The sequence below is a fragment of the Anopheles arabiensis genome, chromosome 2, assembly GCF_016920715.1.
Source record: "Anopheles arabiensis isolate DONGOLA chromosome 2, AaraD3, whole genome shotgun sequence".
NCBI lineage: Eukaryota > Metazoa > Arthropoda > Insecta > Diptera > Culicidae > Anopheles > Anopheles arabiensis.
In genome coordinates, this window is record NC_053517.1 from 7,687,159 (window position 1) to 7,715,017 (window position 27,859).

At 48.3% G+C, this 27,859-nt stretch overlaps 1 protein-coding gene across 8 annotated transcripts; it reads left to right on the forward strand.

Moving 5' to 3' along the window:
• Positions 1-3: 3 nt before the first annotated feature.
• On the forward strand, positions 4-27,577 carry LOC120895710. 8 transcript variants are annotated; one of them, XM_040299273.1, is made up of 8 exons: positions 4-246; positions 427-911; positions 16,835-17,093; positions 17,569-17,881; positions 18,000-20,972; positions 23,177-23,456; positions 24,622-24,742; positions 24,863-27,577. In XM_040299273.1, exons 3-8 carry the CDS (start codon positions 16,928-16,930, stop codon positions 25,447-25,449), a joined length of 4,440 nt encoding a protein of 1,479 aa, XP_040155207.1. In that variant the 5' UTR covers positions 4-246; positions 427-911; positions 16,835-16,927; the 3' UTR covers positions 25,450-27,577. The 8 variants fall into 8 exon arrangements, with proteins under 8 accessions (XP_040155207.1, XP_040155205.1, XP_040155208.1 ...); XM_040299270.1 differs by lacking the exons at positions 4-246; positions 427-911 and adding an exon at positions 3,790-9,721 and having other exon boundaries at positions 24,863-25,032; positions 25,142-27,577; XM_040299271.1 differs by having other exon boundaries at positions 4-911.
• The last annotated feature ends 282 nt before the right edge of the window (positions 27,578-27,859 follow it).

Consider the following 27,859-nt stretch of genomic DNA (forward strand, 5'->3'; position numbering starts at 1 on the left):
TTCCGGTCTCGCGGAGGTCTCCTCGCTGGGTCGGCATCGGTGGTGCGCTGGGTCGGCATCGGTCGCTGTCTGAACTTTGGCGGCGAATTGTGTCAGTCAAAAGTTTACTCCACTAGACGACGGGTGGGTTTCACTTTCGGACCTCGCGGTGTGCTGCCTGGTGTGGCCGTGTTTTATGCCCGCTCGCTCGTACAGTGTGCTTCCAATAGTGGCCGCGCGCGCGTGCTGTGCTGTGTGTATGTGTGTGTGAGTGATCTTTTTTTTTTTCTACATCCTGTGTGTATGTGTACCTCGGTGTATTGTGATACAGGCAATGTGTTTGATGAAGTCAATTTTGCTGCAATTTAATCTGTTGTTTGGAGGGATTTTTGCTGCATCGTAGTGGGAAGGGATTTGATTTTTCAGAAACAAATGGAATCTTTGTAGAGTTTTTGTGAAGTTATTTAGGGAAATCAAGTGTTGTAGTGTTTTTTTTTATCAAATTGCAACAGAAACGTTTGCAAACAAGTGAAGCGTTCCAAACAGGTTCCAATAATGTAAATAGCATTGGAAGCGCTTTGATAAAAAGGTACAGTGTAGTCGTAGTGAGTAGTTCGCCTGTGCTAGTGATTCCCGTAGCAAAACCGCTTAATCGATTGTCGTCCAGCAAAAGGGGGAGCTTTCCGATCGAACCTTAGCGCGGCCATGCCGGGAACCGTAGTTGACCCAATTACGCGCTGTCCAGCGCTCGATTCCTTCGGGCTGGTGGCATAGTTTTGCTTTATATTTGTTTGTAACCATAAAACGAAACAAAACAAAAAAATGGTGTTATCCAGTTAGTGCCTGTGGATCCCTTGTCGAATCCTTTGTGACTGTAGGCTTTATTTTCCCTTTTCTTTGAGCTCGTTTTGTGAACGCTATACTCCCTACAGGTGAGCAAGTCAGGCAAGTTATTTTTTCACTCTCTCCTGCTTCTCCCTTCTTTTCTCTTTCTGTTACACTTTTCGGAGTCGGTGAGGTCTACCACTAGCACTGATACCGCCGATTTCGTTTATCACCTTCGGTAAGCACAAGCACCAGCCCCGTGTATAGCACCATCGGCAGCACGAAACGCCGAAAATGTATCTGGGGCAGTTTGCGCTGTGCGCCGCTTTCGCGCAATTTAATATTAGGCCGCGATTTACTTTCCCCTCACCCCCCCCCCCCCCTACCGTGGAATGATGAAGTGCAGGAGAATTTTCTCAATTTGCAATTTGCGAATGGAAGGTATTGTTGCCCCCTGCTCCGTTCTTTGTTTTTTGTTTGTTTGTATCGGCATTATCCCCCCACTACGGAGCGTTTTATGTAACGATATGGCACATGCTGTTGCTTTACAAACTGTTACCGTTTTCCGTTCCCGGAGATACGGCCGGGCTTTTCCCGTGCCTGTGGATGTATTTTATTTACACCCGTATTCCGCGCGATTCCGTCACCTGCCGAGGCAGCATGGGTGCGGTTGTTGCTCGCCAATTTCCTTGGCAAAATTGATTCAAACCCAATCATCGCGCTTGTTTCGGACTTTCAGGCGGGTACGAACGGCTGGCGGAATTCTTTCGCCAGGTTTATTTGTGACTGTGTTGGTGAGCGTGTTGCTGTGATGCTATTTTCTTGCCATTGCAAGCCTACCGTATTTTTGTATGCTGTTGGTTCTTTTCATGCGAAAGGGCACAACAAAAAAAGCGAACGTAAAGTCAGCAAGGCCCCCTCACTGGTGAAGTTCAAACAAAACGCTGCTTACGGCACATGGAGCCACGTTTGCTGATGTGGTCCTGAACTGCACACCCCTCCCACAAGCACACCTTGGCTGGTAAAACAGCTCAAGGTGGAATTCGTTTGCAGGTTGTAGGGCGTACGGGCCCCGTGTGTCGTGATTCACAAAATTCCGGAATATATATCGAATTGACAGTCAGCCGATTGCCAGTTATTGGCTCGGCAAAGGGCCACAGTCAAGGTAAAGGCTCGAAATTCCCGTGCGAGCTGTGTGTGTGTGCGTGGGTATGTTTGTCGGGAAAGCAAAATAAACCATGCCCTTGCCAAACAGACAATCAAACAGGGGCACCGAAATATGGTTTTGCTTTGAAGCACCGTGCCACCGGATACGGAGAAAGATGTTGCCAGAATAACCGCTACCGGCAAGGGTGTGCGTTGTTTCTTGCTTCTTTTGCTTCGTTTTTTGCTGTTGTTTTGTTTGGCTCGTTATAAAAGGACTTGCAGTGTTCACACTGTAACGGGCGATATATTTCACGTTATGTATTGGGTGGGAAATATGTTTCAAAGCATAACAGAAACGGTGCACCTTGCGGAGCCGGTGACGATCTGCTGGGAAGGTATTGCGATAGTTTGTAGTTTTCGAACGAAACTAAATGCGCGCGCGCGCTTGCAAGGTGACAAGGAAATATTGCTCAAAGTTAGCAAGGTTTGGCAAAGTTTTGTCGCCGTCGTTGGTGTGTTATAAATTGGAGCGTTGTTGCAATACATTTTAAAAATTTTGCAATGCAATATTTCACCCATTGAAGCTGGTCGTTTCTCTTTTTTTTCACAATTACTCTTATTACAAATTGCCTTGGATAAGTTATTGTTTGATAAATTTCCATGCTAATAAGCACACACGGTAAGGTTAGGAACAAACGGGCACAATGTAACTATAAATATCTCGTTCATAATTATTCAACCTGCTGTAAGCGTGTATAATTCATCCCAAGAGTATAATCAACGCACCACGCACTGCCGCAACCAACAGGCAAGCGGTGCGTCGAGGTCGGTACGCAGACAATCGTCCCCGGTGGGCAGGGATGGTGCTGCTAATCGGAATGGAGAAGGCACACTGATAGCCTGCTGTACCGAGTCTCAATAGTTGGTTGACTTCGACCCACTTTGCATGTTCCTAAATCGCATTGATATTTTCCGCCTCGAGCGCAAATTGCTTTCCACAAGCGCACATCGGGGAAAACTTTTACATACATACACACACACACACTCACGAGTATTTGTGGTCGAGTAAGAAAGCTTGCGTTGTAAATCTTATACACCCATCGGCTGGGATAGCGTTCGTTCCCATGTTTAATCAAAGCGAAGATTTATACGAAACGATACCGACTTTCCGGTGGATGGAGACGCCCGGTAGTGCATGCAGCAAGCGTGGCGGATTAGTTTTGTTCGAAGTTATGAATCGATTGGGAGATTTTCATTTTTTTCCATAAAGTATGCAACCAGATTTATTGAATATATTTTCGTTTGACACGAGGTTTGATGCACAATGTGCTAGGATTTATGTATTTTGATTTCGGTTGTGGTACAATAATCAGACTCATACGAAAGCTTAGTAAAAAGATGGCATTTTATGTCATGAGCAGCACTGTAAATATGCTTACTCTCGCGAGATCAAACACTAGCAACAAGCAGAATCAAACAGTGCATGAAAGAGGGTACATGGGCAAGCTTCGGTGGTTGAAAAATATCTAAACAAAAACACATCTTTCTCCTTCCCCTTCGCTGCTTTCCCCGAAATGGACCAAACTTTCCAATGAAAATGACAAAACTTTTGGCCGAGCGTGTTCCATCGGCTGGTGTGTTATTTGCAACATCAATTTAAGCTCCCTTATACCCCAGGACTGACTTTGATGATTTTCCAGAGCGAGCGTTCCCTACCGACGATGAGAAAAAGACATAAAACCACACGCACACACACTCACACACACACACACACACACACACACACACACACACACACACACACACACACACACACACACACACACACACACACACACATACACACACACATTGTTAAATCAACATATATACGCAGCTGGATAAAGCGAAAAACGGGAGAGGATACACGAAATCAGCAGCGCAAAACAGTGCGGACAAGAAAGCAGATGTACAAGATAACGTGGATTCGTGAAATAAGAAATAGATTTTTGGAACAAGGCGGAAAGAAAAAATCCCATACAGCACACAGAAAAAAGTACCAAAACACTGAGGACTGCGAAAATTGTTGCAAGCGGAGGAGAGAATGGACAAATGAAGGAGAGGAAAGGGGAGGAAGGAGGGAAATATTCATCATCTTGTTTTCCATCGCCAAGCTCGCCGGGCGTATAGCTTCGAGTGAAATAAATTATTCATTTTGCTCTCCTGCCGCCTGGCCGGTTGGTGAATTGGTGAATGGAAAATAGCACCATATGTACAAAAGGACGGGACGGGGGGAGAGGACGAGGTAGTGGAAAAAGCGCAAAATAGGATTTGTCATGTCGGAGTTGGTCAATGTTGTTTGCATCGGACGGAGATACAAATCTTGCTGATGGACAATTCTGGCCGAAACCATGCTCGGCGTGTGTGTGTTTTTCCGTGATTTATGGTGCTGCGCGGTTGCTGCGGTGGAGAAGATTGACTACCGTCTCCCAATGCCATAAAAGCTATGATGTGATGAAGGTGAATAATTAATAGAATGTGCAGCAATGAAGCTTGCGTTTCGATACAGTATGTGTGTTTGTGTGTAGCTTTCTTCGCTTCGGATGAGCAGATAACATTGTGAAAGGAAAATCAGGTTAACGAGGTCTCGCAAGAAATACACGCAGCGTAATAAGACTATTATTGTGATAGGTGGTATTATTTTCCACAGGATGAGACATTATCAAAATGAAAATAAAACCAGTTCATATAAATGACACGTTGCTTGAGATATGTGCGCTTTGATAGAATAGGCATCGTAACCACAGTCAGCGTGCCTGTACGTCATTTGCACAGGTCGCAGGCTTTATTGCAATGCCAGTTTGAAGGGTGTTTACGCTATTTTTCCACCGAACGAAAGTAACACTACACGTCTCGAAATAGGTTCCCGTCATGGTTTTGCAGAACAAGCACGACACTATCGAAAAACCATACCCACACCAGAAAGATCAAAGGCTAATCTGACGGCAGTGACACGTGTTTGAATTCTCGAAAAGGTTATTGCAGACGAATGGAGCGCTGGAGCGCGCATGGTGCTTGAAAATAGAGCGCACCGTTTGGATCGTATTTTATCGGGGCCACCGAATGTCACCGCGGCTGGCGAGGACGGTTGCAAGCGAGCAGAGCTCTCGTTCTGCAACCCAGAAGCCATGATAATCTGCTGTTGGTGCATGGTTCAAATTTAAAGCATTACCTCTGTGGGAAGCCGCTACGTTTTACATTCCGCAGCTTGATTGTTGATAGCTGGTGCGATGCTCCCGACGGAAATGATACAGAAGAAACTGCTGCTCACTGAGTTATTCCATGAGTTGTGTAAATAAATACTCTTGAGGAAAAAGCAAAAAATGAAAAAACGAACGCAGACGCAAGTTTAATGGAGAATTTTCCTGCACAAAATAATGCAAGCGCTCTAGCAGATGCTTCATTCTTGTAGCTCACTTAGTAGAAACTCTCGCTTGTGGGTGCTTTTTTGTAGCTTCATCTTCTGCTGGCGCTGCCATTGCTGTGGAATGTAGTGAACGGTAAAGGTAGTAGCGTTGGAATGGATCGGTACTTTCTTACGCTTAAAAACTTGGCAGCAGCTTTTTTCCCTTTCTTCTCACGCTCGAAAGCTTAGCGCACCTTTCACTAGCTTCATTTTCTCGCTCGAAAACCCGATCCTCTTTCAGCGTATTTGACACAAGAATGGGAGCACAAAAAAAACTAAAAACATAATGGGAATTTATTAAAGATTTACAGCATGTCTACCATTCAACGTTCACTCATGAACATGCCGTGCTTGGTCGGCCAAGGGGAGGGGATGTGGAGAACATTTTACGCAAGGATGTCGAAACATTTAGCTTTCATCTTCGGAGCGAGAAAATTAGAACGGAGATGATGCAAGCTTTCGCCAGCTCTCGGGCGGGGTTTTTTTTCCCGGGAGTTTGCTTATTCCACGCGCTTCGTACTTGATTGGTCCTTGTGCGGCTCCGGCTGCGAGTCGAGTGGCCGGAGCAGTTTGGTGCGGATCGCATTTCGCTTAATCTGTTCCGGATAGTAGTGGCTCATGCTCATGCTCAGTGCCCTTTTTTGTTGTTGTAAAGACTCTGTTCCTCATGTACGCTTTCGGTATGCTTCGGGGGAAAAATGAACCGATGGATTAATACATTTGCTGGAATTTAATAACTTAGTTTTTTCTTCAATCGATGCTTTACTGCCCTTTCGTAAGGGATGCTTCCGTACTGGTGTACTCACTGATGTTCCTCACGGTGTAATCGAAGGGACCGGTATTGGGTCCACCGCTTGTAGCAGGAAGCGAGCAAATATGTGAAGCTAGTTATTAAAAGCTATTGATGTAGTAAAACGGATCAAATGAGAATCACTTCCTGTGCCCTGAGGAGGAGTAGGACGGGAATAAAGTATTTGTAATTTGAAAGAGTTTGTGTCATTGTCTGTTACACAATTTGATGGAATGAGTCGGTTGAACAAGTTGAAAGCAATGCCTTCAAATCGTAATACTATCACTCCTATCACAAAGCTACTTTCCTTGCAGAGAGCCACAAGTAGTGAAACCAACCAACGACGGACAATACTAATAAACATCCGATCTAATTGTTTGCTAATTGTGATCGATAGCTGTTGGATCAGTTGCATTTGCGTTGCGACCGTAAGATATCGTTTGTATCGATTCATAATTTGCTCTCCAGCTCGGCGAACGTACTGTGCAGCGTACAGTGTCACTTGTAAGCCACTGAAACGTGCACGGACATGGACCATCCAGAGGACTCAACTCGATCGACTTCCGGCAGTTTGCTCTCCCTGAGTCTCTTCAGCCAGTACAGCAGAAATCGAATCCAGCCATCCTTCCCGAAACCCCACTACGGCTGAGCCGAACGAGAAGCATGAGCTGCCAGCTATCGAATAACGCAGACTGTGGGTTTGGGAAAGTAAGAACAGGCCAGCATAACCATCCGGCTCAAACATAATCCATCCATCGATTAATTAATGTATCTGGTCGATTACTGGTCGTGATACGGAAATATGAGTGGGCTCGTTGGTTGGGTTGCTGGAGTGAAGTTCGTTTTGTGATCTTTGACCATCTTCAAACAAGCAGAGCAGAGAGTGCACGGATGTTGGCGGTACAATGGTTGCTCGATGCAACTAGCTCAATGCTGTCTATGGTAGACTTACCGAAATACGCCCCACTTATCCCGCATTACTTCGATCGAAGTCCGAAACGAATATTTGAGAGGAAACAACAAAACGAGGGCTGTAAAATTGCTGTGCACTGTAGTGGCACAGTTCCCGATCGGCAACGGCGCAGCATTAGTGTAGTCTCCAGTGATTTATCACTTCCTGCGGGAAGTCCGCCGGTGTCCGAGGGTTTCTGGTACCAGCGCCTGCGGTCGACCTGCTATTTGGGCACCCTTGAACGGTTTGCATAATGAAGCCTACACCTCCGGGCGGGGCTATGTTTTTGGAGAGCAAACAAGGCTACGTCGGTGCTCGGCGTGCTCGGGCAACCGGGGCACCGGAGCTGTTGAATACACCTACCCTGAATATAGGTTAATTGCCGGTACACAGGTTTAGCTTTTGTCGCTCCGCATCTTGATGGGCCGAGCGCCTGGGCCTGTTGGGTGGCCCGCTCTAATCGGATGCATCGAACGGAACACTCGCCGGACGGATAGCCTTGACTCCCTTTTCTTAATCAGTGCCTTGACGATGGTTTCGGAATCAATATTTATGTAGCACACGTGCACCACCTGACAGCCGACAACCATTTCGTCCACCGTGGACTAACTGCGGGCTAGAGCGCGTTACATCACGGCCTCAAGGCAGAATGTAGAACATCCCTTTCCCCCTTTGCTGCTCGCCAAAAGTGTAACATATTTCAACCACGGTCGAAACAACGAGACCACTAATGGGGCGAAGGAAAGGAGTAATTGTGGGGAGGGAGTGTCTGCTGTCATCAGCACAAATCCAAATGGCGCTGACGTTCGCGCTACAGACCCAGTCCACAGTGAAGCGAAGTACGGCAAGTTGTAAACCCGGTGGCAGTGCATACTAGCGGTCCTTGAGCTGGTTTGAATGGGGGTTGGAGGTGGAGGGAAAAGAGCGCCAAATAATATCTGATCGCCATCGATAATGATGATAAATTAAACTCGTAGTTAATCGACTGCGAGAACTTGCGAAGCGTTTCTTACGCTACTGCCGGGCTAGCAATAGAACGTGCTCTCGTAAGTCTCGCCTTGGCTCGTGTGGCCGCGCGGAAGAGACATGGAAGTCGGCGGTGGTGGTAAGCGCGGTCGTAAAAGCACACGAAACCCGCCGGAATGGGAAAACGGACGGTATTAATTACAATTTGCCGAAGAAATGGTGCTTGCAGTGCTCGCCCGGCGGTGGGTTTAGGATGCTGTTCACACATTTTCGTAGTTGATTGATGTTCTCTGGTGTGGGATTATCTGTGCAGCTAGTGGAGCTTACGCGCAGATACAACTAGAAGGTCAGTAGTGCATTAAAGTGTTGAAAGTTGGTTGCATACTATTGAAGATAAATTGTAATTTTGATGGAAATAGAAAGCTTACTACTGTTTATATGGGGATATCAACAAGACGATTTATTGGATGTACTTTTACTGTAGCTACGTCATCGTAATTAAAGGCATTATTTTGTTCTAAAATCATAACCCTTATGTAAACTCTTTTTGTAACAAGTATATCAAGTTTTTACTGGTGCTGATACTGTATATTTTTACAAACTGTTTCGCCTTCAGGGCAGTTGCATTTCCCAATCCAAGGTTTCAAATTGATGTGATACGTTCTAGCTATGTATAACGTGTGGAAAGCTTAGAATTTGCACTTCCTTTTTGCGGTATTTAAAAGGAATTACATCTATTGCGATGAAAGTTTAAGAGTGTTTACATGCAAGAATAAAATTCTTGTGAAATTTTTTGTAAGTTATTCTGAAACAGGCGAGTAGCTTCTTTAGTTAAGCATTTTAGTTAAAAATAAGACCGACAAGAAAGTGTAGAACTAATAACCGTGTACAGAACCAGAAACTCTAAACGACTGATAAAGCATCAGTCGTAATAGTGCCTTTGCCAGGGATGCACATCAAACGTCCCACAAAAGAAGGGTCAGATTGTTGCCGTTTACAGTGCAATTAGGTAATTATTTCTTCCTACGCTGCCATCTCCTTTCCCACCCAATTCCCATTTCGCATGAGCATCCTAAATGGATAGGGACGGCACCGGTGTGCGTCGAACCGGTGTACTGCAGTGCGTGTCCCGTTCCCAGCGTGCGTTAGGCAGCAACGGTGAGGCAGAAAATGAAAAGTGCCTGCCCGCCTGCGGTAGCAGGGGCGATAAATGGAGCCGCGAAGTGAACCCCGAACCCGCCGGGCCGGTTCGCCAGTGAAGGTGAAGAAAAAGTCCACCGCCAAGCACACGGTCAAGTTTAAGGACCAGGCACGGGACGACGTGCTGGTGGTGACGGTCGAGCCGCCGTCGCCGTCGCCCGGCTCGCCCGAACCGTCGCCCAAGACGGCCGTAACGTTTGCGCTTCCGCCGATCACGAGCGTCTCGTACCAGCGGCCCAAAACCGGCGGTGAAAAGCCCCCGACCACCGATACACGTGCGCTTCCGAAGGAGAAGGATCTAACGAAACGGACGGCAAAACCGGCCGACAGCCAGCGGCTGGCCGAGGGATGTACCTCGCTAATGTACGCCTGCCAGCAGGGTCTTACCGGTGATATATTGAAGGAGCTGCGACAAAAGGTGAGAGATATTCTGTTTTGCTCCCCGTCCCACACCCCGTTCTGCTTCCCTTTCGTTTCATTCGTTAGCGCTGTTGCGTTTCGCATTGTCCCGCTGTGGGCATAGTGCAGACGTTTAAACTTTTCCACCATCCTCCCCGGGCAATCCAGCAATGATTATCCGATTCGAACGGTTGCGGGACAGCTACGCGTTAGCTTTAATAAGTAAAGTGGCGATTGAATCACTCGGACACGGCGGGCATGCAGCAAAACCCGGTATCATCAATCTGGATTTCCTAATCAGCGTTCTTGCCCGTGATCCACTTGCGAATTCCGCTTTTGTTGTGGAAATAGTTAGTCCGAATGCCAATAGGAGGGATGAACTCGATGGAACAGAAGGAAAAACGAGCACAGGGAAGCATCAAAGTCTATTTTGCAATTATTGGAATCCATTTCGTTTCTTCGTTCTCCGTGTTTTAAGCAATTCTGTTAAAGTTGACACATCAAGAAAATATAGGTTCGTCCTATAATTGAGTTACGAAAACAGCAACTTTTTGAATTTATTGGACTCGTTGGAGGATCAGGACAATGATACTGCATTATCGAAATGGATAAATTCATTGAATTTGAGGTGCGTGTCATCCTTTAACAAGCAATTCTATTCTTATAATGTTTTCTTGGAAGCTTCTCTATCCTCTACTGTAGTTGTCACGAGAATAAGCACTTATTATATCGCTATAAAACGATTTTAAAGTCAATCACTCTCAGCGACAGTTGTGAGAACACGTTGGAACACGTTCCAACGGGATTCAGAATAAAACACACATTGTCATTTTGCAAGATGACGCGTTCAATTGTAGGAAAAAACACATATGAACTTACTGTCACCGTTTTATTGTTAGCGGCAAAATAAAAATAAGATCAGAAATTATTACATTGTCGTTTCTGCTGACTTCACGTCCCATTTCAAGAGCGAATATGAGGTACTCTGTGATTCAATTTTATCTGACGTTTTCACTCACAAAGCTACACGTAAGCTGTCACTGTGAGGTTTTATCAGTTTGATTTGAGAAGCTGTTTTTAGATAGAAAAGTTAGTAAACGGATACAATTTTCTTAAAGCTTTAATGTATAAAATAAATATGAAAACATTACTGCGATGTTGTAGGTTGTTGTAGAAATGTGTAAAACAGAACAGATATGGAAGTCGTTACCGAGCTTGGGTTGGCTCAGTAGTACAGCCGTCAACTCACAAAAATTAACAACAATCCCATTGTAAGTTCAAATCTAGAATGGACTGTCCCTCCATAGCGCCCTTCATACCTCCGTGGTACTGAAGTCACGAAAAACTGTACACTGTACAGGCCGACATGTTCCCATAGAACGTTACGCCAAGTATCAGATGAAGAAGAACCAAGCATTTTATTTTCTCAATAGAGTTGATATTGTTGGTCGATTGATCGAGGTCTTTATGTGAAATCAATGAACTTTTAACAAAAATATCTTATGTTATATGCCATAATATTTACTAACTTATAAAAATCGGATGCAAACTGTAAGAACTTTGTGATTGAGATCCATCGATTGCTGCCATGAAAAATACGATAAGTGGAAGAGATAAAGGGTTTATAAACTACATTTATTCCTAATATCAAAACATATGGATTGGTGCCTTTCCGCCAGCAGCACAGACTCGCTTTTGAAAGAGAAGTCAAAACAACCTTACATTACCATTCCTTTGGTGCGTATGTCAACAAATAGAAAGATTACATCAAACATCGTTTATCGTTTCGCTTCCGGTGCTTGTATCTATTTCTCGGCTGAAAGAGGAAAATAGAGAGAAGGAGACAGGGAGAGATAAAGGCTTCTTATCGTTCCACCGTAGTGCACAACTCGATGACTTCTGGTATGCGAAACGTAATCGTGTTCGATCGATGCCCACACTACGCATTGCCTTACCTACCCCTTTCATGCCGTTACGTTGAAGCAATCGCTATCGTTGCATCTTTGCATCTTTGGTAACTGCCGCTCCGGCGTTTGTGTGTGTGTGTGTGTGTGTGTGTTGTGAGGATCAAAGTGGCATCTCTAGCTCCCGGGTATCGATGAAAATGGAACGCTACAAAACGATACATTCTTCGCATGAACGCCCCGGCCTGCAAGGCACGTAACATCGGTAGCGCACCACTAGCAGGAGAGCATTTTATCGATAATCTTCCGCTTTTATGCTTCACGAGCTTTGCGCGTTTGCATCTTGCATGAGGATTGTCAGAAGGGGGGGGGGACCTCTCCTCACGTGTGCGCAAAGCCACCTCGTATAGGTGGATTGCGGTGCATGGGTCATATTTTAGTGGCGTTGGGTACCACGGAAACCTTCCCTTTCAACCTTTTCTCGAAAGAACGCTTAGCAAAACGAGCAAACAAATCGGTGCAGTTGTTAGAGTTACTTTGGCAAAGTTGTATAGCAGGGAAATGTTCTGAGTGATGCAATTGAATCAATCTTGCTGGAAGGAAAGGCATGAAACGATGATCACTATAAGGGGGAGTTGAGCTGCAAAGCGATTTGAGTGACGGAAGTGAATTATGGATTGTTGAGCAAATGTTTTGAAAACATTAAAAGATGTTCTTTTAAAATTAATTTTGTAATTTTATTTAACCAGAACAAACTTTTCAACAAAAAGTCCAAAAGTAATAAATTATAAAAAGAGAAAATTAAGAATAAATTGAAACAAGAGAGTTTTTATTGTTCGTAGCACATGACTTCATAATGTCTCGTGGTCATCGTAGTCAATCAAACCGTAGCCGAACCGAACGCAACGTCGTATACAATAGTAATGTATCGTAAATTACACAAGTTAGCACTCACCATTTACTCCTTTCACGCACTCATCCATTCTCCTAAGGGCAGTCGTACAAGGTCCCGTGTAGTTCCAGTATCGGTGACAGCAAGGGATGCCTGCTGTCGATAAAGCGCCACGCAAACGGGGAGAAAACAAACAGAGTCCCTCGCCTGCTTCGCTCGGAACCCACATGGAATGGACGACTCCGGTGTGGACGGTATCAAACCAAGAGCTAATAGACGGTGGCTGCTTTGTTGCAGCAAATGTAGGTGTGTCTTTCTGTTCCGTTGTTTGTCCAGGAAAGGCACTAAAAACCGTCCTGGGACCGGCAGTGCTGGGTTTCACAGTAGTACCCCGGGCGCACCAGCATAGTCAAAGTTGGTTGCGAAGGCCGTCCGGAAACCCATTACATCAATTGGTTTAGGAGTTTGACAAAACAAGCCTTGTTTTGGGGTCATTTTCCGTTTTATAAGTGTTGGGCGTATTCGTATCCGCGAGAGATAGAGAGAAAGGCAAAGCGAAAAACAGTGCGATAGAAAGAGCACGAAGAGTAATGTGGAGTTTTCAGAAAAAAAAGGATACGTGATGTTCCTTGCATCACTCAGAAGCAAATACACCGTTCTGTCGTTCAGATTTGTCCACGGAGAATTATTTGGGGGACACTGGGCACCGACAAAATCCCAGTCGGGCAATATGCTGGTTCACTACGTGCACACGGGTCTTGAGGTGGCTATCGCATATGTCTTCAACCGCCATTTCATCCGAAGCACTAACGGCATTCATCGGCCGAACCATTGTTTGGTCAAGTTGGTCATTGGCGCTGCTTACTGAACGGATGTTACGAATGAATCCGGGAGTGGCTGTTGTGCTACAAAGTTGGTTGCCCAAAAATTCGGGCACACTCGTGTTATAGACAGGAGTTTGGATATAAAAATCCACATCCAAACACGTCGCCGTATGATCGAATCTAGAGCGTTTGTTTGACTTCCGTGCACACGCAGGCCTGCAAGGTATAAACGTTCGTCCATCCAGAAGTGAGCGTTGTAGCATCCTGCGCCGGGGGCAGAAGCGACTCGTTGTACTATGTTAGTTTCCGGCGACATTGATGGGATTTTATCTATTTCGAAGCTTCCGGTAGGAGCTACAGAGTACTTCAAACCTCTCCAGGAGTGGTGGAACAGACTAGAAAGTGAAGAATTTTTCAATTTTCTTTCCCACTCAACCGTTGAAGAAAAACGGAACGACCAAGTAAAAATCTCCTTTACTTGGATGTTGGTTTGTCCTAGCGCTTCGTGTTCTTTTTTTTCCTTGTTATCGTCTACCCACCCACTCTGAGCCATAATCCGATCGCTTTATTCCATGGAATTTGATTTAGAACATAGCCTTACGAGAGAATCTCTAGGCAGGGTTGTTATGTTTTTTGGCCGTGCGTCGATTCGTGGTAAGATTAGACCATATCTGCTGCTGTTGCCCGTCCTAATTGATGATACCGGATTAAGGATGTCCGGTTCGATTAAAAGAAATTACGCTCCAGTCAATAATATCCTTTACATTTTGATGGATGTATGCGAACGGATCGCATCATTCTTTCAGGATTTTGCACGCCGGTCCTAAAGCGAGACGTTCTCCATGACGCACGCAGTGGATTTGTCAGCGTGTATTGGTGCACAGGAGCAAACCAGAGCACGGCATTAACCGAGGAAAAAGCGAAAAAGCTCATTTATCCCGCGAGACATTATTTGCAAAGCATTTGGCATAGGCTTTCGCTCACTTTTCGGCAAGCATAGGAAGTCAGCAAGGGGGTTAAGATTTATTTATGGCCACCGGCTAGTGTCGTGCGTGGTCGCTTTTCTTTCTGCCGTCACCGGTTCTTATTGTCTGGTGCGTGTAACCTTTGTTCGATAACTTCGCTCGGTTCAGCACGGCAGAATTGCTGCCCGACCCAGACTAGGAAGGCCTCGAAGGCTCGAAGAAGGCGTATTGAATTATAGGCTGTCCGGTATAATCGGTCTCTTGTTGAAGGTAAACAAGGATGAATGACCCAGTTGACAAGGCAATCCTCCGCTGAATTGTGCTGCTGCCCAGACTGTGTAGCTTCCGCTTCAGACTGGGCGGATGAGATTGGCGCTCTGGGTCGCTCCAATTAGGCGAAACCTTCTCGAGGCGAGCTGTCTCATTTAGTAGCGCTTTTGGTTTGGTAGAGTGGCGGAAAACGTTGTAAATAGTCTTGGATCGTTGTCGGAGTTGATTATCAATCAACAGTTGAGCATATTTAAATCAACTTATAAGTTATACGTGAGTAAAAATGGTTTATTTGAATAGAGAAAATGTCTACTCAACTAATTTGGCTATTAGCTACTATGTTGAGTCGTTTTTTATTGGCTTGAGAAGTACTTTTATGGAATCAATTCCATGAGCTGAATCGACGCTCAGCCATATATGAATCCCTCGTTAGATGCTTAACTATTCAACCAACCGGCTGTACTCTCGCACCATTTCACTTGATTCCGGGAAATTATTGATCATATATTTTTCATAAACACGAAGCAACCCCAACCGTACCGAGCAGATGTATCGCATCACCTGCACCGAACAGATCGCAATCTCGCACTCTCTAGCGATGCATTTCGATGAACCGATTTTCTACCATTCACTACCTTTCACCACAACTGGCGTAGGAATGCAATTTCAAAGCGTTTCCATGATGAATATGCAAGCGTATGCCGTCAAAAACACCAATCAGCCCTGTTTTTCGGCGGTGGCAATGGCGGTGAGTTAAACTCGATTGGCATTGGCATTCGAATGGCTAAAGAGCCAGACCGCCGACACCACCGGGTAGCTGTGTACCTTCAAATCCATCCATTCTGGCTGAATGAACCCTGGTGCTAGTGTTAGTGGCATGCAATCGGGTCGAGAGCGCAAAGGGAGATATATCGGGCAGGTACGGCTGGGCGAGCATTCCAGGGACCCGAGGGACGAAATGAAATGGAATGAAAAGCGGAATGGAAAATGCAACCAAAGCGCATCATCGACGGGAGCAAGTGGGAAATAATGCCCGTCAACTGCACGGCACTTGGTGTAGTCCCGTTTTTTTCCCCCCCACCCGTACGGGGTTTGTCGTCAAACCGGGGTCGTTAATAATTCACGGCACACTACCGCACGATCCGCTTCGAGGTATCTGGTGTTTTTTTTTTATTTCTCTTTTTACCGTACCATTCGCGAAGAATGCCAGCTGCTCGACAGCCGCGCTTCGTTCGTTTGTTGATTCATAGGGACATTTCAATTCGTCGCCGGTGCCATTGACAGCCATAACCGCCCAGACTGATAGACGGCGAGGACAGCCGGGTGCCGTTATGGGGTCGAGGACGTTGAATGGCATCGTGCAGCGGGTTTTCGGCAGAGAACTCCACGGCATGTACTCAGCGCGGTGAACCTTACCTGTACCAACCTTGCACGGATGCGGTAAGGATGAACTTGTCCTACTGGTTCAATGAGATCCCGTTGTCAAATATCAAGACGCTGGATAGGATAGGATTAGTGGATGAGATAAGAATAAACATACCCTGTTCATTAATGTTCTAAAAAACTAGATTATTTTTAATTCGACCAAATAACTGATATTTTGAAGAAAACACCAGCCACCAACATCCTTCGCCGACGGTATCTAACGCGGATCTGACTGTTAGTGTTGTTTTGTTGACGCTTGGCGTCGGGTTTTGTGTCGGGTTGCAGAACCAAACAAACTTTCCGACGGTGCTGCTACTGCTCGACTCGTTCACCCTTGGCAACCGTTGCCTGGCAGCACAACAGGGACCGCCGCACACGAATACAGTCCCAACACGATGTGTTATTTTGTCCCGAGTCTTAGCTTAACATAACGTTCACTTGAAAGGCACCGGTTGTGGGCGGCTGTTTTCGTTGCGATTGGATTATTTGGGTGACTCGTCGAGTCGAGCGTCACCAATGTCACTGCGCTCCCAGGAAGTAAACACAGCGGCTGCACAGTGCCGCATTCGGATAGCACATCTTCCGGCATCGTAATCGGTGGCCATACAGCTGCTAGTGAGTGGTCCAAACAGCAAGGTGTTTCGCGGAACAGGTTAAAAAGTTGGCTATATTCCGAAGGATTCCGCGAAAAAAGATGTCCGAACTGCTCTGTAAACTGCTGGACTCCTGCTTGTTCCACTGAATGTGTGTAAAAGTGAAGATATATTCATTTCCATTCGAAAAACTAAAGTTTAATCAAACTTGTAGTATGAACTTACTAATTAGAGCATTTGGTTTTGGTTCCAATTTCAGCCCAGCGCCGTACATCGACGTGATCGGAGCAACAAAAGTGCCTTACACTACTGCAGCAGTGCGCAGGATATTGCTGCGGCCGCGAGCGTCGCCATGGTAGCGCCCGAGTTGATCGAGTCCGCGGACGAGGACGGATTTACGCCGCTGCATCTGGCGGTAATACAGGGAAACCTGCAGCTGGTCAATCTGCTGCTAGCAAACGGGGCGAATGTGAACGCACTCGACAACGAGGGACACTCGGTGGTGCACTGGGCAACCGGTAAGTGGGCTCAGTTTTGAGGATTGGTGTAGTGAAAATTAATACCACATTTGGAACCTGCCAACGGGAGTCATTCGAATGTGTGTGCGTGGAAATTGAGATTTCGAGTAACTTTTACTCACTACGAAGTTCATCTGATTGTTATCGAATTACTCATTTCCTTGGAAACGATCGTGGCGCTGTATGTGAGATGTAGATTATTTGGCAAACAGTTGTTCATCAAATGGTAGGGTCGTGCTATGGTCGTGCCCGTCAAAAGCAGAAGTAATTTATATTTTTCAGCAATAATGGTGCGCTCACTGCCGAATATTGCCGAGTAACGGCAAACCATATTAAATCGATATTCGCGCGCGCGGTGCGTTGTTGTTTTGTGAGAAAGCGCAACCATTCCGTCGGGAGGGAAGGCATCATTTACACCCGCCAGTGGGAGGGCTACCGCGCACTAAACCCTGTCTGTTTCGTTTCGCTTTCACAGTGTGCGGCGAGGTGGAGGCACTGCGCGCCGTCCTGGCAGCCGGCGCGGATGTGTCCACGCCGGACATTAACGGGGGCAGCCCGCTGCACTATGCCGCCCAGATGTGCGGTGCCAACTACGAGGGCAAGACGGCACGCGCCTCGGCCAAGCTGGCGCTCGAGATACTGAACACGCTCCTGAACCATCCTGATACTTCGGTGGAAGTAGAGGATAAGGATGGCCGACAACCGCTGCTGTGGGCTGCATCCGCCGGCTCGGCCAAGGCTGTGCTGGCTTTGATAAAAGCTGGGGCTCACGTCGAAAGTGCCGATAAGTATGTGTGCCAGGGTGTGGAGGGCGGATTTTGCCACCAATTTTTTTTTTTCGTTTGGTGATCAGTTACATCCAGGTATGTTTGATTATTGCTACTTTCATTCGTCTTCGTCTTGCAGGGACGGACTGACCGCACTGCACTGTGCTGCATCGCGGGGCCACACCGAGTGCATCGATACGCTGATCAACCTGTGCGGCGCGCACACCGACCAGATCGACTCGAACGGCTGCACGGCGCTGCACTACGCGGTTACGCTCGGGCATGCCGATGCGACGTCGCTGCTGCTGAAGCTGGATGCCGATCCGAACCGGCAGGACCGGAAGGGCCGCACGCCGGCCCACTGCGGGTGTGCAAAGGGCCAGATGGAGACGGTCAAGATACTGCACGCGAAGAAGGGCAACCTGTGGCTGCGGAACGCGAAGGGCGATCTGCCGGTGCACGATGCGGCCTGTTCCGGCCGCCGCCAGCTCGTCCAGTGGCTGATCCAGATGAAGCCGAAGCACATCAACACAACGAGCAACGACGGGCGGACGCTGCTGCACATTGCCGCCGGGCACGACAACGTGGACATGTGCAAGCTGCTGCTGGAGCTGGGCGCCGACGTCAATCTGCTGTACCGGCCGTCGTCGAAGGGGGCGCCACTAACGCCGCTCGATTACGCGCTGGCCAAAGGGTACCGGTCGACCGCCAAGTACCTGCAGATGCAGGGCGGCCTGCCAGCGAACAAGCTGCGGCTGTCCGGGCGCCAGCAAAAGATCCTGCCCGACATTGATCGGGTGGAGCCGCTGAAGCTGACGGAGAAGGAAGAGCTGATCGATCTGAAAACGTCCAAGCGGTACATCGTCTATCTCAACTCCAACTCGGACAGCGAGTCGCAGGAGGATCGGCCGCACCGGAAGAGCCGGCACAAGCGAAAAGGCAGCCACCGGGGTCGCCGCACGAGCAGCTGCAGCGATACGGTGTACCTCTACCGGGACGGCTCGAACGACATCAGCCGGTCGCGCAGCAATGCGGAGCTGCATCGCAGCGATCAGCGCACGGGCAAGCATCGCCGCAGCAGCAGCTCATCGTCCGCCAGCACGAGCGGTTCGTCCTCGGACGGCTGCTGCCGGCACGTGCGCCGAAAGCACAAGTGCTACAAGAAGTGCTCCTCCAAGCGGTCCCACTCGCGCGACCGACACAAGGACCGCGAGCGGGAGGAGACGCGCGACGCACCACTGCCACCGGACGCGCTGAAGGAGTACGAGTTTAAGTACGCGGAGAAGAAGGAACCGGGGCCGCGCAAGCCGGGCGAGCGGTGCGGCAAGATCATCCTGAAGCAGGTGCACAGCGGCTCCTCGGAGAATGATTCCCCCGCGAACGGAGGTGGTCGGGCGGGACCGGGGCTAAAGTTTTCCTCCGAGCGGCGCGAAACGCATCTCGGGCTGCCCGTGCAGCTGCAGTACGGTGGCGCTGGTGGGTTTGATGCTTCCGGTGGTTTGAGCGATTTTTTAGACGAACCCACGTCACCCCGAACGCCACCGCGGGCCGAGTTTAACATCCGCAAAGAGTCGGACGCGAAGAGCGAGGGCAAGTCGTCCGACTCGAGCACGACGAAGAAGAAGAAGGTTAAGGGCACGGGCAAGAAGTCGAAGCTGGCCAAGACGGCCAAAAAGTCCGACTCGCCCAGCGAGGAGGAGCAGGCGAAAGTGCCGGCACCGGTCACCGAGGTGGTGACGCAGGCACAGGTGCACCCCGCGCCCGAATCGATGTCCAAGTCGACGGAGGACGACGGTGCGGCCACGGACGCCACGTACACGATCGAGCAGCGCACCCGGTCGGACGTGGAGGGACTCAGCGAGACGGAAGAGCGTAGCGCGAAAGGGGCACTACCGCGCGTAACTAGCAAACCGATGGCGGAAACGATCCGCGAAGAGGTGCGCGATGAACACGCGGTAGAGATGGCGCAACAGCAGCAGCAGCAGGCGGTACGCAAAGATCGCTCCAAGCTCAAATCCGCCAAGAGTGACAGCTCCAAGAGCCACTCCAAGTCGGAGTCGTCCGATAAGGAAGCGTCCAAAGTGCAGCAGAAACCGCCGGCACTCCCTTTAGAGGAACCGCCGGCCGCCCCGCCGGCCCCTCCTCCATCACCTCCTCCGTTAGCGAAAGAGCCGACACCTGAGCCGGCACCCGAACCCAAGCCTGAAGCAATCTCCGTCCCAGAACCGAAGCCGGAACCACAGCCAGCACCACTGCCACAGCAGCTAGAACCACTGCCCGAGCTGGTGGAGGAGCGGACAGAACCGACGGTCGAGTCGCAAGCGCCCCAAGGCCTGGAAGTGGACCGAGGCGGTGGAGGCGGCCCGGCCGAAGATGAGCCTTTAATAGCGGAGGAATCACTGCCGCCACTGGTAGAGCCGGAAGAACCTCCAGCGCCGACGAAGCTGGAAGAGGTACAGAAAAGCACACCGGAGGAAACGAGCGAAAGTTCACCGTCGAAATCGAGCGAAGAGACGGAACCGACATCGGTCGTGCAGGAAGTCCCCGAGAAGGAGGAGCAAAAACCTGCCCCAACACCGGTGGTCGAGGAGCCACCGAAGGTGTCGGAAGTGGTGCCTCCGGTGGTGGAAAAAGCGAAACCGCAAGAGCCCGCGAAAGAGCGACCCAAGCTGCGCCGTTCGATGGAGTCGAAGATGGAGAGCGTTGAGGAGGTGACAGCTCCGGTACCGGCTGAGCCAGTGCCGCCACCGCTAGACCAGGCAAAGGTCGATCAGACGCGCGGGTTTTTCGTCAGCCTGGACGGTACGGCTGAAGATGACGAGAAGAAGAAGAAGAAAATCAAGAAGAAACCGCGCCTGAAGGAGGACGAGCAGCAGGAGCAGCAAAGCAGCAAGGATCAGGACTCGGGGTTCGAGCCGAGCCCGCAGGCGGTACGCAGCAAGCCGACCGTGTTCGAGCGCCCGACCCACACGGCCACCCTGCCGCGCCGGGCCGCCTTCTCGATGGTGGAGGAGCGGGCGGCCAGTTCACGGCCGGAGGGCCGCAAACCGGGCGACAAGAACGCCGTCAACATGACGACCGTCCAGCAGTCGATTCATCGTAACATTCGAAGGTAGGCTACAACAGTTGGGGTTGGCGCAACGATCCCACTCTTCTTCAACCACGAACACACACACACACACACACACACACACTGAAACACACTCTAGTCTCGTAGTACACATCGACACCAGACGCTACGTGTAACGTGCCCGTGCCCGTAGTGTCAGCTCCCTCCGTTAGAGGTCGGCCACCTTCACATAGTTCATCTTTCACTGAAAATGTTCCTCCCCCCCAAGTCCCAAGCATCCTTTCCGTCCGTCCGTGTGCAAGTGTTGTATGTTGGTGTGAAAGTGTTTGAGAGTGCGAGCACGTGTGGTCACTGTGGCCAGCATTCATTCCCTTCTACCCACCATTCCCACCACCGTTCCTGCCAACTAGCTCCTGCTCCTGGCCTCCCGTAACTAGTGTTTTTGCCGCCTAATAAGAGACCTAACTCTGAAGCCGAACCCCTCCCCCGTATTATTGTTTCAGATAAAAGTAAAGAAACACACTCAAGAAGAGCATTGTTCAAGAGGGTGTAATACAAACACATACAGTGCAAAGAACAAAAAAAAACTAATACAAATACAAATAGTGCGCACCAGATTGAAACTACACTAAACCCCGAAGCACACTGAACTGCAAACTCAAGTACTGAAAGGCCATCCCGGCCATGTCTGCAATAAAAATAATTCCGTAAACTTACTCAAGCTTTAGTGAGAGTGCACCGATATGAACATTTCTACAACCAAGAAGCCGTGCGGGCGTGTGTGTGTGTGTGTGAAAGAGTAAGTGAGTGTGAACTGACCGGAATCATTCAGTCCTGAGTTGCAGAGTTTGTAACGCATCCGGCAACTTTGAAGAAGATGGGATGAAACGGATGGGGCCAATCAGAAACAGGCCGGCCCGTCTACTAGGCAGGCTCACAATCGATAATCGTTGCGTTCGACAGTTACAGACAGGTTGTGAGGAAGGTTTTGTTTTTAAAGCAATTACCAACCACCAAACCCAGCTACTTCTTCTGCGTTTTCTGTAGTATCTCCTCAAGAAAGGGTCAGTTTAATGAGCAATGTAGGGGGTTTCAGGTAGTCAGTAACGAGAGTTTCTGTAGACATTAGATTCGTAGGGTGAATGTTGATTAATATGATGCAAGATTCAATTTGTACACCGTTTCTTATACCAATATGTACTCTGTGGTGAGGAGTGTGTAGGGATGTAACTGTAGGATCAGCTTTCAGGAGACACTTAGTGTCCTTTTGAGGTGTAGGATGTTTGGTAGAGTAAGCACGCCACGCTTTGTGTGTGCCCATGTGTGTTTGTGTGTGTTTTATGGTGTGCGTGTATCCTTAGTGCCCACAGTGTTAGGAGGCTAGAATTGTAATACGGGTAGGACTGTGTAGTAGAAAATATTGTGTGAGCAAAACCCACCGACTGTAGAGTGTATCTTTTCACCGAGAGTTTGGTAGTAATAATAGTGAATAACATAGTTCCATGTTAGACAACAACCTCCTAGTAAATGGGCGAGCGCGGGATGTTGGGCTTACTGAGAGCGATATTTAAAATTCGTAAGTAGGCAGAGAACAAGTAGTGAAAAGCATGGATTTGAGCAAAACGATTATTACACCAAGGTCCAAACTCCATCCTTACGGTTACTTCCATTCCTTACCCAGTTCCTGTTTTCCAAACTCAACTCACCTATTCATTGTGTATGTGAAGCTCTGTATTTTCTGATGTCCTAAACCTTTTTTTTGGTGTCACCATCAATATATGTTTCTTTTCGTCCTGTGCCATTTCCGTTAAACCGTTGTGCGTTTTACGTTTCGTTTATTATCACTAATTTGCTCACATCTGTGTCGTTTCACTCGCTCGTGCGCTTCAAGAAGCTTTAACGCGATCGCGAACATCCACGCAACCTCTTGCTTACGTTCCTTTCCGAGCGCTATCAGTGCCGTTCGGTTGCTGTTGCTACCGCAGCGCGACATCCTGAAAGCCATACTAATCATCCGCAAACTATACAGCAAACAAACGAAACAAACCCTTCCCATCAAAGCGCAGCTGCTGCGGCAAATCGAAACAATGAAACAGTGTTCAACTTAACAAAACAAGTCTAGCCAACAACAAAAAAAAAACAATCAAACTCCCCTTTGTCTTAAAAAAAACCAAAACAAACATCAACAACTCTCAAAAAAGCCAAAACCTATCAATCGCCCAATCACTGCCCGCTCTTATTCCCAGATATTATATGGAAAGAAAAATTTTCCAACACTTGTTAGAACTGAAAAGTTTGCAAATACGGTCGACGAAAGTGAACGAATCGGTGCTGGTGAAGCGGGCCGTCGACGATTACCACAAGTCCACGATCGAGCTCGGGTACGAGACGGGCAGCACGCTCAAGCGCTACCCGTACACGGAGTACTCGTTCCGGAACTTTGAGCTCTTTCTGTACGACACGCTCAAGAGTCTGCAGAAGCGCGAGACGTACAATTTCCAGAACATCTCGGAGGTGTACGATGAGGTAAGTAGTAGCTCCAAGCTTGGCCGATTTGCTTGCAAAAGGGATGAACAAGCTCTTAAGATGATTCGTTTAAGCTGTTGTCGAGTGAAGAGGGGGATAAGGTTTTGTTTTTGCGCTGGATAAATTACCGCGCACCGCTAGAATCGAACGAACGGCCAGTTTATAAACATAGCCTTTGCTCGGGGAGAAATCCTATCACCAGCAAGCCCGTTACCATCCGCTTCCATTCGCTTTTGGTTTCAGTACATTGCTGCAAAGCCTGCCGGGGGGAAAACTTCATTAGTTACAGCCTTTTCACGCTCGTCCGCATTGGGCTGGTCGCGGCCTCGTCGACGTTTGATGAGATTTATTCATAAGTCCTTCATTTCTGTCGCCATAATTACATCGTAACGTCGACTGAGATTCGACCGCGCGAATAATCCGACCGAATGGCGTCCGATGCGGGAGCGCGCAGAAGGTTGCCGGTTACTCGTTTGTGCCGTTTTGTTTGCGCGTCCAAACCCCGTTACCCTGAGACAGGGATCACAAGCAGGGGGTTTTTTGATGTCACTCGTTGCAGTCTCGCCGTGCCGTTGGCGCTGGAGCATCGTCGATTGACACGACGCTTGTGCTGGACTGCTCGATGGCCGTCATGATCGTAAAGGTTTAGTTTGGTGCTGCGGGAAAAGTGGCAGCAGCAGAAAAGTGTTATAATGATCTTGCCAGTGAAACTGTGTACTTTGGTGTCGTGGTTGGAGAGGGCGAAAGAATAAATAGAACCGATAGGGCAGCCAGTTTGTGGTGCTACCCGTCGCAAAACGGCTCGCCTTGGGTAAGGGAGCAAAAAGCACGTCAGTGACATAAATTCGTTCGGCCAGCAGAAGGCACTGTTGAGTTCGTTAGCCGTGCCCTGAGAAACAGTAGTCCTGTTAAGAGCCACGTCACGCTGCGAACGTCTTTGCGAACCGTTTTCACTTAGGTGATGAGCAGTTTAATATTTCAAATAGCAATCACGAACCCTCCGCACCGAAGCCCGAAACAAACTGGTTACAAAAAATCAACGCACGGGCATGGTGATGGGTTTAGATATAAGTTAGCTATCGCTTTTTGGGGAGGGAAAATCTTGAATTTGTTTTCGTTGATTCGGCCTCTAATATGCTTTTCATTTGCCCACTCCACCTTACAGGCGGAACGAAGGCTAAGCCCGGACGTGAGCCGCTACGAGCGTGCCCTGAACTGCACGACCAAAACACACCGCTGTCTTCATGCGACCCACGCCTACACAGGCATTCCCTGCGCTGCGTACAGTAAGTATACACCATTGGCCGCTTCGTACTGCAACCGAACGCAATCTAATTGATGCATCTTCCCATCCCACCACCCTACCATCCCGTATTTTGCAACGGTATTTGCCATCGTGTGCCCAGTACCGATGATGAACCATCACACGATACCGAAGCTCGGCTTCGGGCCGTACAAATCGAGCACGTCCGGGGTGGGCAGCTTTTTCTTGCCGAAAATCCTAACGCACCCGACGGACCGCAGCTGCACCGGAGGGAAGGTCGCACTCGAGCTGACGCACGGGAACAGCAAGCAGGTCATTACACTGCCATCGGAGAAGCTCGATAGCAATAAGCGTTACTATGTTACGTTCACCCTAAATCCGGACGGCACCACTGACGGTGATACTCGTTGTTCATCCACAGGCGACCCCGACCCTGGACGAGCAGCAGCAGCAGCAGCAGCAACATCAGCAGCACAACCGCAGCAGCAGCAGCAACAGCAGCACCAGCGCCAGTCCCACGAGCAACCATCAGATACTGATGCCCAAGATAACGCTCACCCACAACGAAGTCAGCAGCAACAGCAGCACCAGCAACCTCATCCTTCCCCAGTCGCGGAACGGCAACGGTCACCGGCTGTTGAGCCACAGTCGCAGTCCCGTGCCCTTCCCACAGTAGACGAGCGACGATCCGGTGGTACCAACAGCCCGCGAGGCGCAACACCCGCCTAGCGCTCTCGGTGGGCCGGAAAGGTCCGTTCGCTGGACGACCTGGTACAATATTTAAACCGTACGGCGGTTGGGCTAGGAGCCAATGAGATTCCGGCACCGAGTTTTGAACCCGGACTGGAGCATTGGAAATTTGGAGGGCTTACCCGTATGTGTGCGCGCGCGCGCGCGCGTGTGTGTATGTTGTTTTTGGCTGTAAATATATGACACTCTGTCTGTAGGCTCTTCCCATGCCCATGGGTGGGCCACGTAACGCTGTGCTGTCTGTTTCGAGTACCTTCCACAAGCAAAACTAAGCGAGAGAGTAAAGAAAGCAAACAAGAAACGAAATCGTTTTCATTCAACTTTCCCCGTTCCACTCATGTGTGTGTGTGTGTGTGTTTTTCTTCTGTTTTCGTTCATGGCCACTTGAAGAGGTCTGCCGAGCTGTACCACTGCTGGTAACTGCTGAGAAAGTAGACGATAATGTGAAGTATTCTGTCGGATTTTGTGTTTTAAGGGTCGTTAGCATTAATGATCGTTCCTTGACCTGCGAGTGGTGGCAATCACGTTCGTTCGTTCCATGTCCTTGAGAGGCTTTAGTGCGTGTTTGAGGTTGAAGGTCAGTATGTGACCCATTATACTTGGCGGAGTTCTTAGCCTCCCGGCCAAGCGTGCCCGAATGTCCTTGACCTAAATCGAAACTAATTACAGCCTATTTCACCCTTTTTTCCGTACACTTTCCCATGCCTTCAAAGACTTTTTTCCCCAAGAAAAGGGGAACTAAAATTGCATACAAGCGGTGTTCCGATAGTGTTCCGCAAAGCTTTCAGTCTAAAGCTTCCACAAGTCAGGCGATTGCCGATTTGATAATGCTGGCTCTTGGAGCCTGTGCTGGGTACATACGAGTTCGCGTGCAAATTCATAAAATGCATGGTTTGATGCACGCTACCGGCTGTTTGGCACTCAACACACGAGCAAAGCTCTACGATTTCGGTATGGACGAGTTTGTCTGCATAATAGTATTTTGATTCTCACGGTGCCTCAGCTAATTAGCGACTTTACAAACGAGAGAGAGTGTACCGTATTACACGAGCCTATAAAAGTCATTATCGGTCCTTGCTAAGTTTTGCACATCAAACAGATGACTGGTCTCGAGCACATCCTGCTCTTGGTAGTTGTAATTACTGCTGAAAGCTCACTTAATTCTACTTATTTTTATTTAATGCCGAATACCGCCATTGCCCAGAAGGCAGGAGAAACGCCACATGAAGTCTTCCGTAACAATTGAAGAGAAAAGTGACGGAACACTGAACGAGACAAAGGACGGCAAAGTTTCAAAATTTAATTAGCTATGCTTCATCATTATACTACCATGCGACTTCCAGCACACGACATCGCCGTAGTCGCCTGTGTCGCGTGTGCATTATTAATTACCGATCGGGCGTTGTAAAGCTACGTCATTGGCATCTCGCGCGTGTAACATGTACTTTGTCCTAGGAGCGTTGAAAAGTTTCGGGAAACACACCGGAAGTGCTGTACCCGATGCTGAAAGTTGCTGAATCACCGTTTGCTGCTGCTGCTTTACGTTGCTGTTGCTGCTCCTGCTGCTCCTGCTGCTCCTGCTGCTGCGTCTGAGGTTAGTTTTGCCAAAGTGGTAAACATGATGCTCTTACTAAGAAACTAATACCATTAATGTAACAAAGTAGCTAATAGAGAAAGCTATCATTTTCCAATAGATTTGGAGAGACATCCTCAGTATAATAACTTCCAGCGAAATCAGTGCTAGTCTTTGAATGTCATCGACTTGTGATGCAGATGAAAAGAGGTCGAAATAAAGTGTCCTTGATATTTACAACCATTTATTGGAACAAAGGGAAAAAGAGATACAGAAAACAGCCAGAGTGTGAAAACGAACTCATCCGTTCAGTGAAAAGTGATGTAAACAGAAGAGCAATATTGAAATGAGACAAACGGTGCGTTACATTTTGTAACTACTGCGAATTATACGTCGGGCGAGTAGGAAATGGGAGTGTTGGATGAACTAGAAACATGATCGTCTAGCGAACAATGCGTACGTTATTTTCTGTCAACGTTTTAGATACCAATTGTAGACTTTGTTGTAAATAAATAGAACAAACAAAACCAGAAACTCAACTGATCATTGTGGCCATAGAGTAATTGCTAAATATTATTTCCTCCTTTTCAGCAGTGACTCAGTTATTTTCCCCACATCCCCAATGATATCCATCCGGTTACTATGCAATGAGTGTCAAATTTCATGTCTCGCTTTCTTTTCTTCCTTTTTTTCAATGCTGATAAGCTTCGACGTGCCGACCCTGTCAATCTCTTGGGTGTCGGGCTGAGTGTTGCCTATGCTGTCCATAAAATCTTACCATCGTTAAGGATACCGTTGGCTACGAAAACCACCGTC

Bases quoted from the DNA above. Each gene is read 5' to 3' on its own strand.
- LOC120895710 (XM_040299269.1), top strand. From the start codon at position 9,314: ATGGAGCCGCGAAGTGAACCCCGAACCCGCCGGGCCGGTTCGCCAGTG. The intron at 17,094-17,568 runs GTAAGTGGGCTC...TCGCTTTCACAG, and splicing joins GGTGGTGCACTGGGCAACCG to TGTGCGGCGAGGTGGAGGCA. The intron at 23,457-24,621 runs GTAAGTAGTAGC...TCCACCTTACAG, and splicing joins TCTCGGAGGTGTACGATGAG to GCGGAACGAAGGCTAAGCCC.